At 42.1% G+C, this 13,885-nt stretch overlaps 1 protein-coding gene across 1 annotated transcript in view; it reads right to left on the bottom strand.

Annotated features, from left to right (window-relative positions):
• SEL1L (SEL1L adaptor subunit of ERAD E3 ubiquitin ligase) overlaps positions 1-13,885 on the bottom strand; it is a 64,703-nt gene that overhangs the window by 24,834 nt on the left and 25,984 nt on the right. The window contains 7 exon segments of the mRNA NM_001206908.1: positions 880-1,034; positions 1,418-1,499; positions 3,806-3,865; positions 3,956-4,009; positions 9,955-10,117; positions 10,938-11,043; positions 12,421-12,588. Coding sequence (NP_001193837.1) covers positions 880-1,034; positions 1,418-1,499; positions 3,806-3,865; positions 3,956-4,009; positions 9,955-10,117; positions 10,938-11,043; positions 12,421-12,588 — 788 coding nt within the window.

Here is a 13,885-nt window from a genome sequence, read left to right on the forward strand (position 1 = left end):
ATAATAATGCTGTGTGTGTAATAATGCTGTGTGTGTTATTATTTGTAATAGCCCAAATCTGGGAAGAACAAAATGGATAAATTGTGGTAGTTTCATACAACAAAATACTATATAGCAATGCAAATCAATGAATTATAGCTATGCGAAAACACATGGATTGATTTCAGAAACAATACTGAACAAAACAAGCTGATACCAAAAAAATGCCATAAGACTTTTTCTTTTTTTGCTTAAGACTCAAAACCTGGCCAAACTAATCTACAGTGTTAGCTTCTATTAGTCTTAAAATTAATTGGAAAAGTATCTACTGCTCATCCCTATACGTTTCTAAATCAGAAAAGAACTGTCAACTTAAAAAAAGATGGATGGTGAAGTTCTCTCTTTTAATATCATCAAAACCACCCATGACACAACAAATCACACATGCCACTTTGATGTACGTCACACAGTTCACATTAAACAGGCCTACTTCGGTCCCTGACCTTGAGAAAATTATAGATAAGATACGCAAAGGAAATGAATGGTAAATAGCTCTGAAGAGCATCTGAAATTACAAGTGTTCCAGAGACTTTCTGTTTAGAGGAAGTGACAGTTCTTATCTTGGTGACTCCAGGAAGAGCCTTCGTCATCACTGTAATGTCGCTCCACTGGAGCAACAGTTTCCAACCTCGGAGCACGCTGGAGTCACCCGGCCAGCTTTTAGGGCCCCATCAATGCACGGGTCACAACCCAGACGAATCCAAATGGAAGGTCTGGAGACTAAATGGGACTCGTTTATAGCTAATAATAGCTCAGTGAAAACGTTATAGCTCCGAGTGCTTGCCCCCGGAGGCTTAACACACAGGCAGTGAACCTTGCATGAGACCTTTAAACACATACCTGGGCTTGCACATCCCCCTTTTCAGCTAAGAACTGGTAATACTGAATCAAGTCTTCCTCGAGCATTCCGCTGTTCATTCCTGGGTTTTCGACCTCATCAGGCAGCCGTATTCTCTGCACCACTGAGCCTCCCGTCAGCGAGATATCACTAGCAACTGAAACAGGGGCAGAGCAACACGGGGATGAGTCAGAGGGGTGGTCCCACAGTGAGAAGTGCCGTTCCAGCTCCAAGTGCCAACAGACACGGTGTTAAAGGAACTTCTTCTATTGTGGTCTACGGAGTACGAAACAGTCATCTCAACGAAATTCAGTTGCTTTCCCACACAATATTAAGAAGTGGAATCCAAAACAGACTTTTTATTTTATTTTATTTTTTTTTTTCAAAACAAACTTTTTAAAAGTACTTCCTAATCAACTAGTGTAAAGACGATTCCACTTGAGTAAGCCAGTCACAGTATTTCAAGTAGTACAACAGATTTAAAATTAACTCTGTTTTTTTTTTTTTTTTGGTAACATCAAAGGCAAAAAAAGCAAGTACCATGATTGGCCACAAGACGATAATGAGTCAGTGCGGATTCACAGCTCTGGAGGACCCCGATGCCAGCCCAGTATCGGTAACCCTGTAATAAATACAACCTCAGTGAGAAGAGGGCAGTTTCACGTGCTCCAGTGGCATTCTAGTGGGAACAGATAAAGTTAACCACTCGCAGAGGGGAACAGTACTATCCTTTGATACAAACACATGGCCACCTCATTTATCCTGAGTGCCACATTCTGAGGTAACTTATTCAGCAACTTTTAACAATCAGACTACAGCTAAGACCTGGGAAATAGATACTAAAGTTCTGAGAGCAATCAAAATAGATGCCATCAACTTTCTATATGCAGTGTGTGCCCGTTTACCTATACGAGAAAATTACCTAGGCGCTTGCTTTTAGACAAGATTTTAATCTTGCTTCAGACACAATTTTAACAAAAATCGATTAATTTTCCAAAGCATTAATAACTCTTAAGGAAGCAACCAACTAGCAATCTAGGGAAGACAAGAAACTACTAGAGACAGACACAGCAGTACCAGGAATAAATGACTTCAGAATAAGGGGAAGACAGCCAATTATGAAGAAGAGAAGAGAACAGAGCTCTCTGGAGTCACACAGACTCATGTAACTTCACCAACTTTAACAGTCCTCAGGGCAGAAGTATACAATAACACGTGTAGTAATACCTGGATTCTCCAGGCAAGAACACTGGAGTGGGTTGCCATTTCTTTCTCCAATGCATGAAAATGAAAAGTGAAAGTGAAGTCGCTCAGTCGTGTCGGACTCTTCGAGACCCATGGACTGCAGCCCACCAGGCTCCTCCGTCCATGGGATTCTCCAGGCAAGAGTGCTGGAGTGGGGTGCCATTGCCTTCTCCAGAAGATTGGTAAACAGCTTTAAAATGAGATTTCTGTCAAAAATACTTCATCTTTTCTGAAAATTCATCTAAAAACAACGTTTCAATGACTGTGGGAGCAATAACATTTTTGGAGATGAGACGAACAAATGGAAAAACTTCAAAGTTAGCGAGGAATGTTTCAGAAGGTTAGAGCGACACTCTCACTTTTCCCGTATTAGAAAACGGTTTACCTCTGTAACAGGACCAAGTCCAAGCTCCCTGGCGTGACGTCCAGCCCTTTACACGATCCCTGTCGGCCTGTCCTGGTGACGATCTACCTGGCATTCCCTTCTCCACCGACAGCTGCTGCTTTCTTCAGAAGGCTCTCCCTAACTCCCTCTCCTTCCCATGCCAGCGTGGGCTGGGGGCCTGTCCGTGATTCCTTGATGTTCCCATGCTGTACTGTAATGGTCTCCCTACTCATGTCTCCTTCTCGAGAATAAACGCTGCTTGTGGGCTGGCATTAGATCTTATTGTACTAGAAGCCCAACAACAAGTATTCAGTGTTTTAGAATACACAGAGGGAAAAGTATCCAGGATCCACCCAGCTGGCCAGAAAACCAGATTTTCCTTCTTTGTTAAGTCTCACAGTCCTATCAGTGACCAGGCCTGTTGACCCCTTCCAGATTTTGGACTTGTTTCTCTGCTTTTGGTCTTATTTCTGCTCAGTCTATTCTTTTTATTTCTGCAAGAACTTAACACCTTCATTTGGAACATAGTAATATGGGCCAGGGGCTTCCCTCAGCTCAGTTGGTAAAAAAATCTGCCCACAATGCAGGAAACCTGGGTTCTATTCCTCAGTTGGGAAGATCCCCTGGAGAAGGAAATGGCAACCCACTCTAGTATTCTTGCCCGGAGAATCCCACGGGCAGAGGAGCCTGGCAGGCTACTGCCCATGGGGTCGCAAGAGTCGGACATGAGTTAGTGACTAAACCACCACCACCACCACCACCCATATGGGCCAGAGGTCACATGACTCTCTTAAAGTCAATTTATAAAGCAGAAGGCAGATTAAACACCTCAGAAGAAAAGCACGCAGAGGTCAGATGCTATGTTTTACCACAAGCCATGTAAATGATCAGCACTGTCAGGTAACATATAAAGAATACTCTGGCTCTTTCTATAGTTAGTCCATCATCGATTTAAACGTAAAATCTGCCATAATCCAATCTAAAAAATGATTCTGGCAAACAATTCCAACTTAGAGAAAATTGGGAAAGAGTCATTTATCAGATTCTTATTTTAAGGGCAATCAGCCAAACTAATCATTTTAATGAAAAATCATGGACTCTACCAATTTTCATCCACATGCAGATTCAACTGCTCTATCCAGTAACAAGAATTTTAAGGACATTCAATTGAATATTGGGTCTTAATAAATGTAAGTAAATTGTAATCATGAAAGCTAGAAAAGTGGTGGCCACTTGCAATTATTAATGTTATTATAATTGTTAGCAATTTTTTTACCTTCCATTTAAATCTTACTTACCAAAACCATGTGGGCTATTAGGTTGCCCCCAAGAGCTCCGAATGTGTAATAAACAAGGGCCTGTGAAAGAACAAAAGATGCTTAACTGAACACGGGTGCACAGTCACCCAGTTCGCACTGTGTATACAATGAAGTCTCAACAAGAGTTACCTTTGCCTGACTTGAATTAACACCAAGTCCAGAAGCATAGAGAAAGCCAAGAGCCTGAAACAAAATGATAAAAGTCATGAGCTTTAAGAAGATGCAAAGGTCTTTAAATGCTAAAAAATGTGAAAGCTGCAAATATGCACAATTGTGGAATTAAAAAGCCTCAGAAATGCATTAAAGGTTTTACAAATTATACAATGAAATGTAAGTTTAAACAAGTAAAAAAATTTAGCTTGAAGATTAAAGACAATTTAAGAAAACCAAAGCTGAACACACTTAAATATGACTTACTTGATTGTTGGGGAACGGCTACTATGAAAACAAAATGCCTCCTATATCATTACATTAAAATATTATCTATTGGACTTCCCTGGTGATACAGTGGGTAAGAATCCGCCTGCCAATGCAGGAGACATGGGTTCCATCCCTGGTCTGGGAAGATTCCACATGCCACGGAGCAACTAAGCCCGAGAGCCTAGAGCCTGTGCTCGAAATAAGAGGGGCCACCGCACTGAGAAGCCCGAGCTCAGTGGAACTACAGAAAGCCTGCGTGTGGTAATGAAGACCCAGTGCTGTCATAAATTTAAAAACAAAATTTTCTTTCAATATATTATCTATGTAGAGGGTGGTACACAATGATAATGGGTGAGTGAAAGTTGTTCAGTCATGTCTGACTCTTTGCGAACCCATGGACTGTATAGTCCAGATTCAGGCCAGAATACTGGAGTGGGGAGCCTTTCCCTCCTCCAGGGGGTCCTCCTCCTGGGTCCCAACCCAGGGATCGAATCCAGGTCTCCCGCACTGCAGGTGGATTCTTTACCAGCTGAGCCACCAGGGAAGCCTGATAATGGGTAAAGGAATCATTATCCTAGGAACAAAAAGAGGCAGCAAGGGGCTAAATTTAAGGGGCGAAGGGAAAAAGTCACCTCTCCTTGCTAGAGCATATACAACTTCTTAAAAACAAAACAAAACAAAAACACCAATCAAGCAAACAATGCACTGGTAAGGTTATACCCTCTGCTCTCTGAGGATCAGCCTTGATGACGTGAAAGCGTAAGCTAAAGTTGTAAAGGCAGGTGCTATTCTCATCCAAATCCCTGAGCTCTTCTGTATTGCCCAGTCTCCCTTGAAGTTAGGGAGGGCCACTACCTTGGATGTGACCAGAAGGGACGCAAGCCAGTTTCAGGCCTGGCCCTTGAAAACATCCTGGGCTCCTCCAGTTCCCCCTTCTCCCTGATCGACGGCTTGGAAGTCCTGTGCTCTGGATGGAGGACAGCTACACGATGGAAGCAGCCTGGATCCTGAGCCATCATCTGAAGACTGGCTCAGGCAGGAGCACTGCACGGGACCTGGCGTGAGCAAGAAATAACTCCTCGTTGTGTGAAGCCACTGTGATTCTGCGCTTTGTTTCATCAGCGAGCTTTAATTACAGTGGACAGAGTGCTTTGCAAGTGTAAAAAAGCACTGTAGTACTGTAAGGTTCTATTATTAAACAGAAAGAGGTCTTAAAAGTAAGGCCATTTCTCGGAATGGAATGTGTCTGAAGATGAAGAATGTATCTGTGTGTATATTATCATATGTGAAATAGATCACCAGTCCAGGTTCGATGCATGAGACAGGGTGCTCAGGGCCAGTGCACTGGGATGACCCTGAGTGATGGGATGGGGAGGGAGGTGGGACGGGGGTTCAGCATGGGAGACACATGTGCACCCATGGCAGATTCATGTCAATGTATGGCAAAAACCACTACAATATTGTAAAGTAATTAGCCTCCAATTAAAATAAATGAAAAAAAAAAAAAAAAAAAGAATGTATGTGTGAATTTCACCTAAACTCATTTAGAAGGGGGAAAAAGCCTTGAAAACACAGGGGAGCAATTAACACATTACCTGTTTATAAACCAAAACCAAGACTATCTAAGAGTTGCAGACTGGTTACCAGTCCTGTAGAAAACAATGGTCACAATGCTTATTATTACTTATATAGCCTGAAAACAGACTTCCTCTGTGACCAGAAATTTTACCTTTAAGCAAACCCCACACTATTGCTAAATCTTTATTGCTGAAGGCATTTTTTTTAAAGTGGGCAAAATACCTTTATAAGTAGGACAAAAGACCCAGAAACCATAAAAAAGATGAATAAACTCAACTACATAAAACTGCTTATTTTACACGAAAACACATAAACATAATGAAAAGACAGTATAAAGCATATAGATAAACAACTGGGTGCAGAGGTACTCAGGTCAAGGCCTATAAGGTTCCTAACCACAGGAGCGTCCATCCCCACAGAGCTGGGTGCAAATATAATTCTGGGAAGATACAATTGCAAAAATGCCTTCAGATAAGATCAGTCGCTCAGTTGTGTCTGACTCTTTGTGACCCCATGAATCGCAGCACGCCAGGCCTCCCTGTCCATCACCAACTCCTGGAGTTCACTCAGACTCATGTCCATCGAGTCGGTGATGCCATCCAGCCATCTCATCCTCTGTCGTCCCCTTCTCCTCCTGCCCCCAATCCCTCCCAGCATCAGAGTCTTTTCCAATGAGTCACCTCTTCCCATGAGGTGGCCAAAGTACTAGAGTTTCAGCTTTAGCATCATTCCTTCCAAAGAAATCCCACGGCTGAGCTCCTTCAGAATGGACTGGTTGGATCTCCTTGCAGTCCAAGGGACTCTCAAGAGTCTTCTCCAACACCACAGTTCAAAAGCATCAATTCTTCAGCCCTCAGCCTTCTTCACAGTCCAACTCTCACATCCATACATGACCACAGCAAAAACCACAGCCTTGACTAGACGAACCTTTGTTTGCAAAGTAATGTCTCTGCTTTTGAATATGCTATCTAGGTTGGTCATAACTTTCCTTCCAAGGAGTAAGTGTCTTTTAATTTCATGGCTGCAGTCACCATCTGTAGTGATTTTGGAGCCCAGAAAAATAAAGTCTGACACTGTTTCCACTGTTTCCCCATCTATTTCCCATGAAGTGGTGGGCCCGATGCCATGATCTTCGTTTTCTGAATGTTGAGCTTTAAGCCAACTTTTTCACTCTCCACCCTCACTTTCATCAAGAGGCTTTTGAGTTCCTCTTCACTTTCTGCCATAAGGGTGGTGTCATTTGCATATCTGAGGTTATTGATATTTCTCCCGGCAATCTTGATTCCAGCCTGTGTTTCTTCCAGTCTAGCGTTTCTCATGATGTACTCTGCATATAAGTTAAATAAGCAGGGTGACAATATACAGCCTTGATGTACTCCTTTTCCTATATGGAACCAGTCTGTTGTTCCATGTCCAGTTCTAACTGTTGCTTCCTGACCTGCATACAGATTTCTCAAGAGGCAGATCAGGTGGTCTGGTATTCCCATCTTTTTCAGAATTTTCCACAGTTTATTGTGATCCACACAGTCAAAGGCTTTGGCACAGTCAATAAAACAGAAATAGATGTTTTTCTGGAACTCTCTTGCTTTTTCCATGATCCAGTGGATGTTGGCAATTTGATCTCTGGTTCCTCTGCCTTTTCTAAAACCAGCTTGAACATCAGGAAGTTCACAGTTCACATATTGCTGAAGCTTGGCTTGGAGAATTTTGAGCATTACTTTACTAGCATGTGAGATGAGTGCAGTTGTGTGGTAGTTTGAGCATTCTTTGGCATTGCCTTTCTTTGGGATTGGAATGAAAACTGACCTTTTCCAGTCCTGTGGCCACTGCTGAGTTTTCCAAATTTGCTGGCATATTGAGTGCAGCACTTTCACAGCATCATCTTTCAGGATTTGAAATAGCTCAACTGGAATTCCATCACCTCCACTAGCTTTGTTCGTAGTGATGCTTTCTAAGGCCCACTTGACTTCACATTCCAAGATGTCTGGCTCTAGGTCAGTGATCACACCATTGTGATTATCTGGGTCGTGAAGATCTTTTTTGTACAGTTCTTCTGTGTATTTTTGCCATCTCTTCTTAATATCTTCTGCTTCTGTTAGGTCCATACCATTTCTGTCCTTTATCGAGCCCATCTTTGCATGAAATGTTCCTTTGGTATCTCTGATTTTCTTGAAGAGATCTCTAGTCTTTCCCATTCTGTTGTTTTCCTCTATTTCTTTGCACTGATCGCTGAAGAAGGCTTTTTTATCTCTTCTTGCTATTCTCTGGAACTCTGAATTCAGATGTTTATATCTTTCCTTTTCTCCTTTGCTTTTCGCTTCTCTTCTTTTCACAGTTATTTGTAAGGCCTCCCCAGACAGCCATTTTGCTTTTTTGCATTTCTTTTCTATGGGGATGGTCTTGATCCGTCTCCTGTACAATGTCACGAACCTCATTCCATAGTTCATCAGGCACTCTATCTATCAGATCTAGGCCCTTAAATCTATTTCTCACTTTCACTGTATAATCATAAGGGATTTGATTTAGGTCATACTTGAATGGTCTAGTGGTTTTCCCTACTTTCTTCAATTTCAGTCTGAATTTGGCAATAAGGAGTTCATGGTCTGAGCCAAAGTCAGCTCCTGGTCTTGTTTTTGCTGACTATATAGAGCTTCTCCATCTTTGGCTGCAAAGAATATAATCAATCTGATTTCGGTGATGTCCATGATGTCCATGATTTCGGTGATGTCCAAATACACAGAAGAACTGTACAAAAAAGATCTTCACGACCCAGATAATCACAATGGTGTGATCACTGACCTAGAGCCAGACATCTTGGAATGTGAAGTCAAGTGGGCCTTAGAAAGCATCACTACGAACAAAGCTAGTGGAGGTGATGGAATTCCAGTTGAGCTATTTCAAATCCTGGCGATGTCCATGTATAGAGTCTTCTCTTGTGTTGTTGGAAGAGGGTGTTTGTTATGACCAGTGCATTTTCTTGGCAAAACTCTATAGTCTTTGCCCTGCTTCATTCTGTATTCCAAGGCCAAATTTGCCTGTTACTCCAGGTGTTTCTTGACTTCCTACTTTTGCATTCCAGTCCCCTATAATGAAAAGGACATTTTTGGGTGTTAGTTCTAAAAGGTCTTGTAGGTCTTCATAGAACTGCTCAACTTCAGCTTCTTCAGCGTTACTGGTTGGGGCATAGACTTGGATTACTGTGATATTGAATGGTTTGCCTTGGAAGCAAACAGAGATCATTCTGTCATTTTTGAGATTGCATCCAAGTACTGCATTTCGGACTCTTTTGTTGACCATGATGGCTACTCCATTTCTTCTGAGGGATTCCTGCCCGCAGTAGTAGATATAATGGTCATCTGAGTTAAATTCACCCATTCCAGTCCATTTCTAGAATGTCGATATTCACTCTTGCCATCTCGTTTGACCACTTCCAATTTGCCTTGATTCATGGGCCTTGACATTCCAGGTTCCTACGCAATATTGCTCTTTACAGCATCGGACCTTGCTTCTATCACCAGTCACATCCACAGCTGGGTATTTTTGCTTTGGCTCCATCCCTTCATTCTTTCTGGAGTTATTTCTCCACTGATCTCCAGTAGCATATTGGGCATCTACTGACCTGGGGAGTTCCTCTTTCAGTATCCTATCATTTTGCCTTTTCATACTGTTCATGGGGTTCTCAAGGCAAGAATACTGAAGTGGTTTGCCATTCCCTTCTCCAGTGGACCACATTCTGTCAAGTCTCTCCACCATGACCCGCCCATCTTGGGTTGCCCCACGGGCATGGGAGAGTTTCACTGAGTTAGACAAGGCTGTGGTCCTAGTGTGATTAGATTGACTAGTTTTCTGTGAGTATGGTTTAGTTGTGTTTGCCCTCTGATGCCCTCTTGCAACACCTACCGTCTTACTTGGGTTTCTCTTACCTTGGGCGTGGGGTAAAAATGCCTTACTGACTATAAATGTTCTCAAACAAAGAAAAAAGACTGTCCAAGAAGACTGGTAAAATAATCTGCCACAAAATTAATATTTACAGTCTTACTTGTTAAAGGAAGTCAGGGCAACGAGAGTATCAGGCTGTTAAAATACAACAGCACTGTGTGCAGAGAGATCTCCATAGAAAGTACACTCACAGTTTGTCCCTTGGGAGAGCCTTCCTCGGTCAGCTTCTCAAACATCTCTTTTGCTGCCTGGATATTCTGTGTCAGGTAATCACCGAACAAGAGAGCGTAGGACACTCTCTCCAGGGCCTTGGTGTGGTTCATGCTTGCTGCCTTCTGAAGATACCGATAAGCTCTGTAAACACAAGTAATGAAAAAACAAATTAGCAACATTTTGGAATTACCATTAAAATTTGTTTTCAAGATCTAGTAAAATGTAGCTTAATTTCCTTACTGTACAGAACCCTTTTGATAGTTTTACTAAAGCAGTGTTACTTACAAAACATTCTGGCTACTTTCGTTTTTACGTAGGATACCAGTTCTGTTGTTAGAGTATCTTGGAATTCTAATTACATTAACAGTAATCCTAAAACGTTCTATTAAGAAAGTTAACTTGATTTGCAGTGTCAGAACAGTAATAATATGGTCTCCAGTAAAAAAATCCAATGATGACCACTACAACTGTCTTTAAAATCTTTGCACAGACTATAGCAAAAGTCAGCTGAAATTAGGGGACACAAAATGTTAGAGGACAGTCACTTGTTTTATGTTCCTTCATTTCTAAATTCTAGACTTTGTCTGTATGAAAATTACAAAGCAAAAACAAAAACCCCCAGAAAACACCTGACAACAATTCCTTTTGTTTGTTTTATGTCACTTTGAATTCTGAATAGTATGTGTTCCGGGCACTGAGAAATGACTACAGCTTAATCATATACAGCCATTTGCTCGCAGTTCATTCTTAGGACTGGTATTTATGACCTGTTTATCCCAACAAGCTAAAATCTAATAAAAGTAATGTCCCCAATGTCCATATATATCATATTAAGTTTTCTTGTAATGCAACTTAGGAAATCTTTTTATCTCTGGCAGTACGTTCCATTTAAAAAGCACTCAGCCATTATCTCAGCAAGGGCCTAGCTCAAAGGAAGGATGGAGTGGGCTGTGCAACCTACTCTCTTTTTTGGCTTTTCTTGTTGCTTCCGTTGAGGATTTTCATCCCGGTCTGGTACATCATTTCCGCTTCCTGCATTTGCCGTCTTCTTGCAGCCTCTTCTTCAGCTGAAACAAAACGTCAGTTGCATTTACATGGGTAATTCTGCACCAGTTACTTGTCAGACATCAGAACACATTCCTTCTCTTGGGTGGGCATGCAAACACAATTCATGATTGTTCACCATTTCAAAATCTGACTCTAAAGATACATGGTTGTAAGTATGGCCTTTATCTGACAAAAGATAGGACTCAGGGAAACAAAATTTGTTGAAATCACTTTCCTTCAGAGAAAGCACTCTCAGTCTGCTTTTGGAGGTACTTTTCTGCTAGTAATTCTAACTTTGTATTCAATTTAACTAAAATTTCACAAAGAGCTTATGATTATATATGCCAAGGTCAGCTAAAACCAGGACAGGAAAATAAAGTCAGAAAAATATTATTATTGTCAAAGAACACTTCTGCCTCACCTGAAATGCTGTATATTTTTACAAGGAAAAAGTATTTGACTAATTATGCTAAAAAAATTAATAAAAAATTTTGATTTTTATTAACTATAGATCCCAATTTAATGTTCAAGTTGTCTATTTTCTCCTATACATTAACATTAATACAACCCTGAAAATAATAGAATTATCATAAATTTCGCAAAAGTTATTTTGCTATTGTAATATATCATTTTAATAGAAATCTGTAACTCATCAAATGACAGACATATGGATATTTCATTAGAACTAATATTTATAGAAACAGAAGTGAGTTGCTTTTACAATATTAAAAAAATCTGATGTATTAAACTGGAGCATTTAATCGTATTGGCCTACCTCCAAAGATGGACCATGTAAGATGCCATATTCTAGGACAGCTTAAATATTCTACCAGAGCCACTATTCTGAAAATGTCATTTGGTATCAACTGAGATATGTTCAAGGTTTTCTGTTGCTCTTTATCTTCAAGTTTTTCCTGAAAATACAGCTTGCCTTGAGAAGTCAGCCCCTTTGTACTGACACAGTTAAATATACTGTACTTGTCAAATGTTAACCTAGCACAGTGCATTTCACTCAAGTATTTAGAAAAGGAATTCTCTGTATTTCTTTTCACCACTATTAGTTAACCTTTACTGTAATGTTCTGTTTCCTTTGTTGCCAAAAAAACATTTCATGTTAATTAATTCAGTAGCCTGCCTACGAGTCTTCAGAACAACCCACACACACCCTGGAAAACCAGCTCAACATAAGGCAGGAGCGTGACAAGCTGCTGGGTGATGGCCTGGAAGTAGGGACACGGCCCGCTTCCTGTGCTGACGTCCAGGCTTTAAGGGACAGCCACAGCATCAGTGCTGACGCTGCTCGGCGAGGGAGAAAACAGACAGCTACCAAAAGGCCTCTGAACTGCTGGCCAAGACGCCACACGACGTGGACCTGTCTTCTGCTGAACGACACTCACTCTCGCAGAAGCCCCACTTCTCGTCCGCCTTGTAGTCGTAGGTGGTGGCACACCACAGTCTGCCGTCTTCCCTCCCGTCCGAGGTGCACTCGTCGTATTCCTTATCCAGGAACAGGAAAGGGAAGTGGCAGGGCTCCCCGTGCGCTGTGCCTTCAATGGCGGTCAGGGCTGCAAAGGCAAGGAAAACATGGAAGCACAGGCAGCACCTCTGCTATTAACACTGTCGATTTCAGCTATGAGAACCCAGAGACACAGACATGTGATTTGTAATGGGGAACATAAAGAGCCAGCGCTGATTTCTGTTCAGGGACAACGAGGTCAGTCAACTTAGTGAGCATGGCTAGCTACCTAGCTCTACATCTAGGTTAAAATTCTGTCTTGAGGTAACAACCTTAGAAGGTCAAAAGTACAGCCGCTCAACTAGTGAGCAAATAAAGCAAACACAACTGAGTCAATTCCACTGCTCAGCACAACTCTTTTTTTTCCCCCATCTGAATGCTGTCAGTTTCTTCTATAATATAAAGTTACACAGTGAAACTGCTCCCCCAGGCCAAGTTAATCACTCACATAGTCCTCTGTGATCCCACAGCGTTTTATTACAGGACTGATCATCGGCACTGAGCTTCTTTCTTCACTATACTCTGGCTCCCACTAGACTCTGAGCTTGTTAAGGGAGAAACCATATCTCTAATTTGTTCTCTAAGTTCTTTCCACGTATCTCCCAGGCGCTGGGAATTATGCCAGGGGCTGGAAATGAGGTGGAACTGAGGTCTCCGCTACGGAGAACCTGCTGCCTTACCAGGAAGGGAGACATTAAACGAACGTATGACCGATGTTTTGGAGGGGAAAGCCTCCCCGCCAGTAACTGAAGTTTACACTGAACCTCAAGGGTGTCCAGGAGGAGGTGGTGGACGGAATGCTCCGGGATGGGGTATGGAGCAGCACTGCAGGCCAGGGGGAAAGTGTGTAAGAATCAAATGAAAGAGAGCACAGTGCGTAAGAGAAAATCAAGTTCATCGTCTCAGAACATGTAGAGTGAGTATCAAAGGGGACAAAAGAAAAAGCCAGAGGAGCACCAAGAAGCCAGACTAGAGAGGTCCTGACAAACCTAACTAAGGAATTCAGATTTCATCCTGAGAACAATGGAAACTCAAGAGTTTAATGAAGGAGTGACATGCTCATCCTTACACTTTCGAGAGTGGACAATGGAACGCCAGGCTGGAGGCCAAGTGACCAGTTTAAAGGCTATGACAATGGTCTAATCGAGGGGTGATGACAGCCTCAAGAAGACAATGGAATGAAAACAGCGGATGCACTCAAGTGATGCTAAGCAAACAGAGATGGTCCTACTTACTGACTAGATGCGCAGATGAGCACAGAGAGAGGCCAAGGGAGGTGCCCAGGCTCCGAGGCTGCAGGATGAGTACCGGGTTGTCCCTACCAGGACAGAGCACACTAGAGGAGG

The sequence above is a fragment of the Bos taurus genome, chromosome 10, assembly GCF_002263795.3.
Source record: "Bos taurus isolate L1 Dominette 01449 registration number 42190680 breed Hereford chromosome 10, ARS-UCD2.0, whole genome shotgun sequence".
Lineage (NCBI taxonomy): Eukaryota > Metazoa > Chordata > Mammalia > Artiodactyla > Bovidae > Bos > Bos taurus.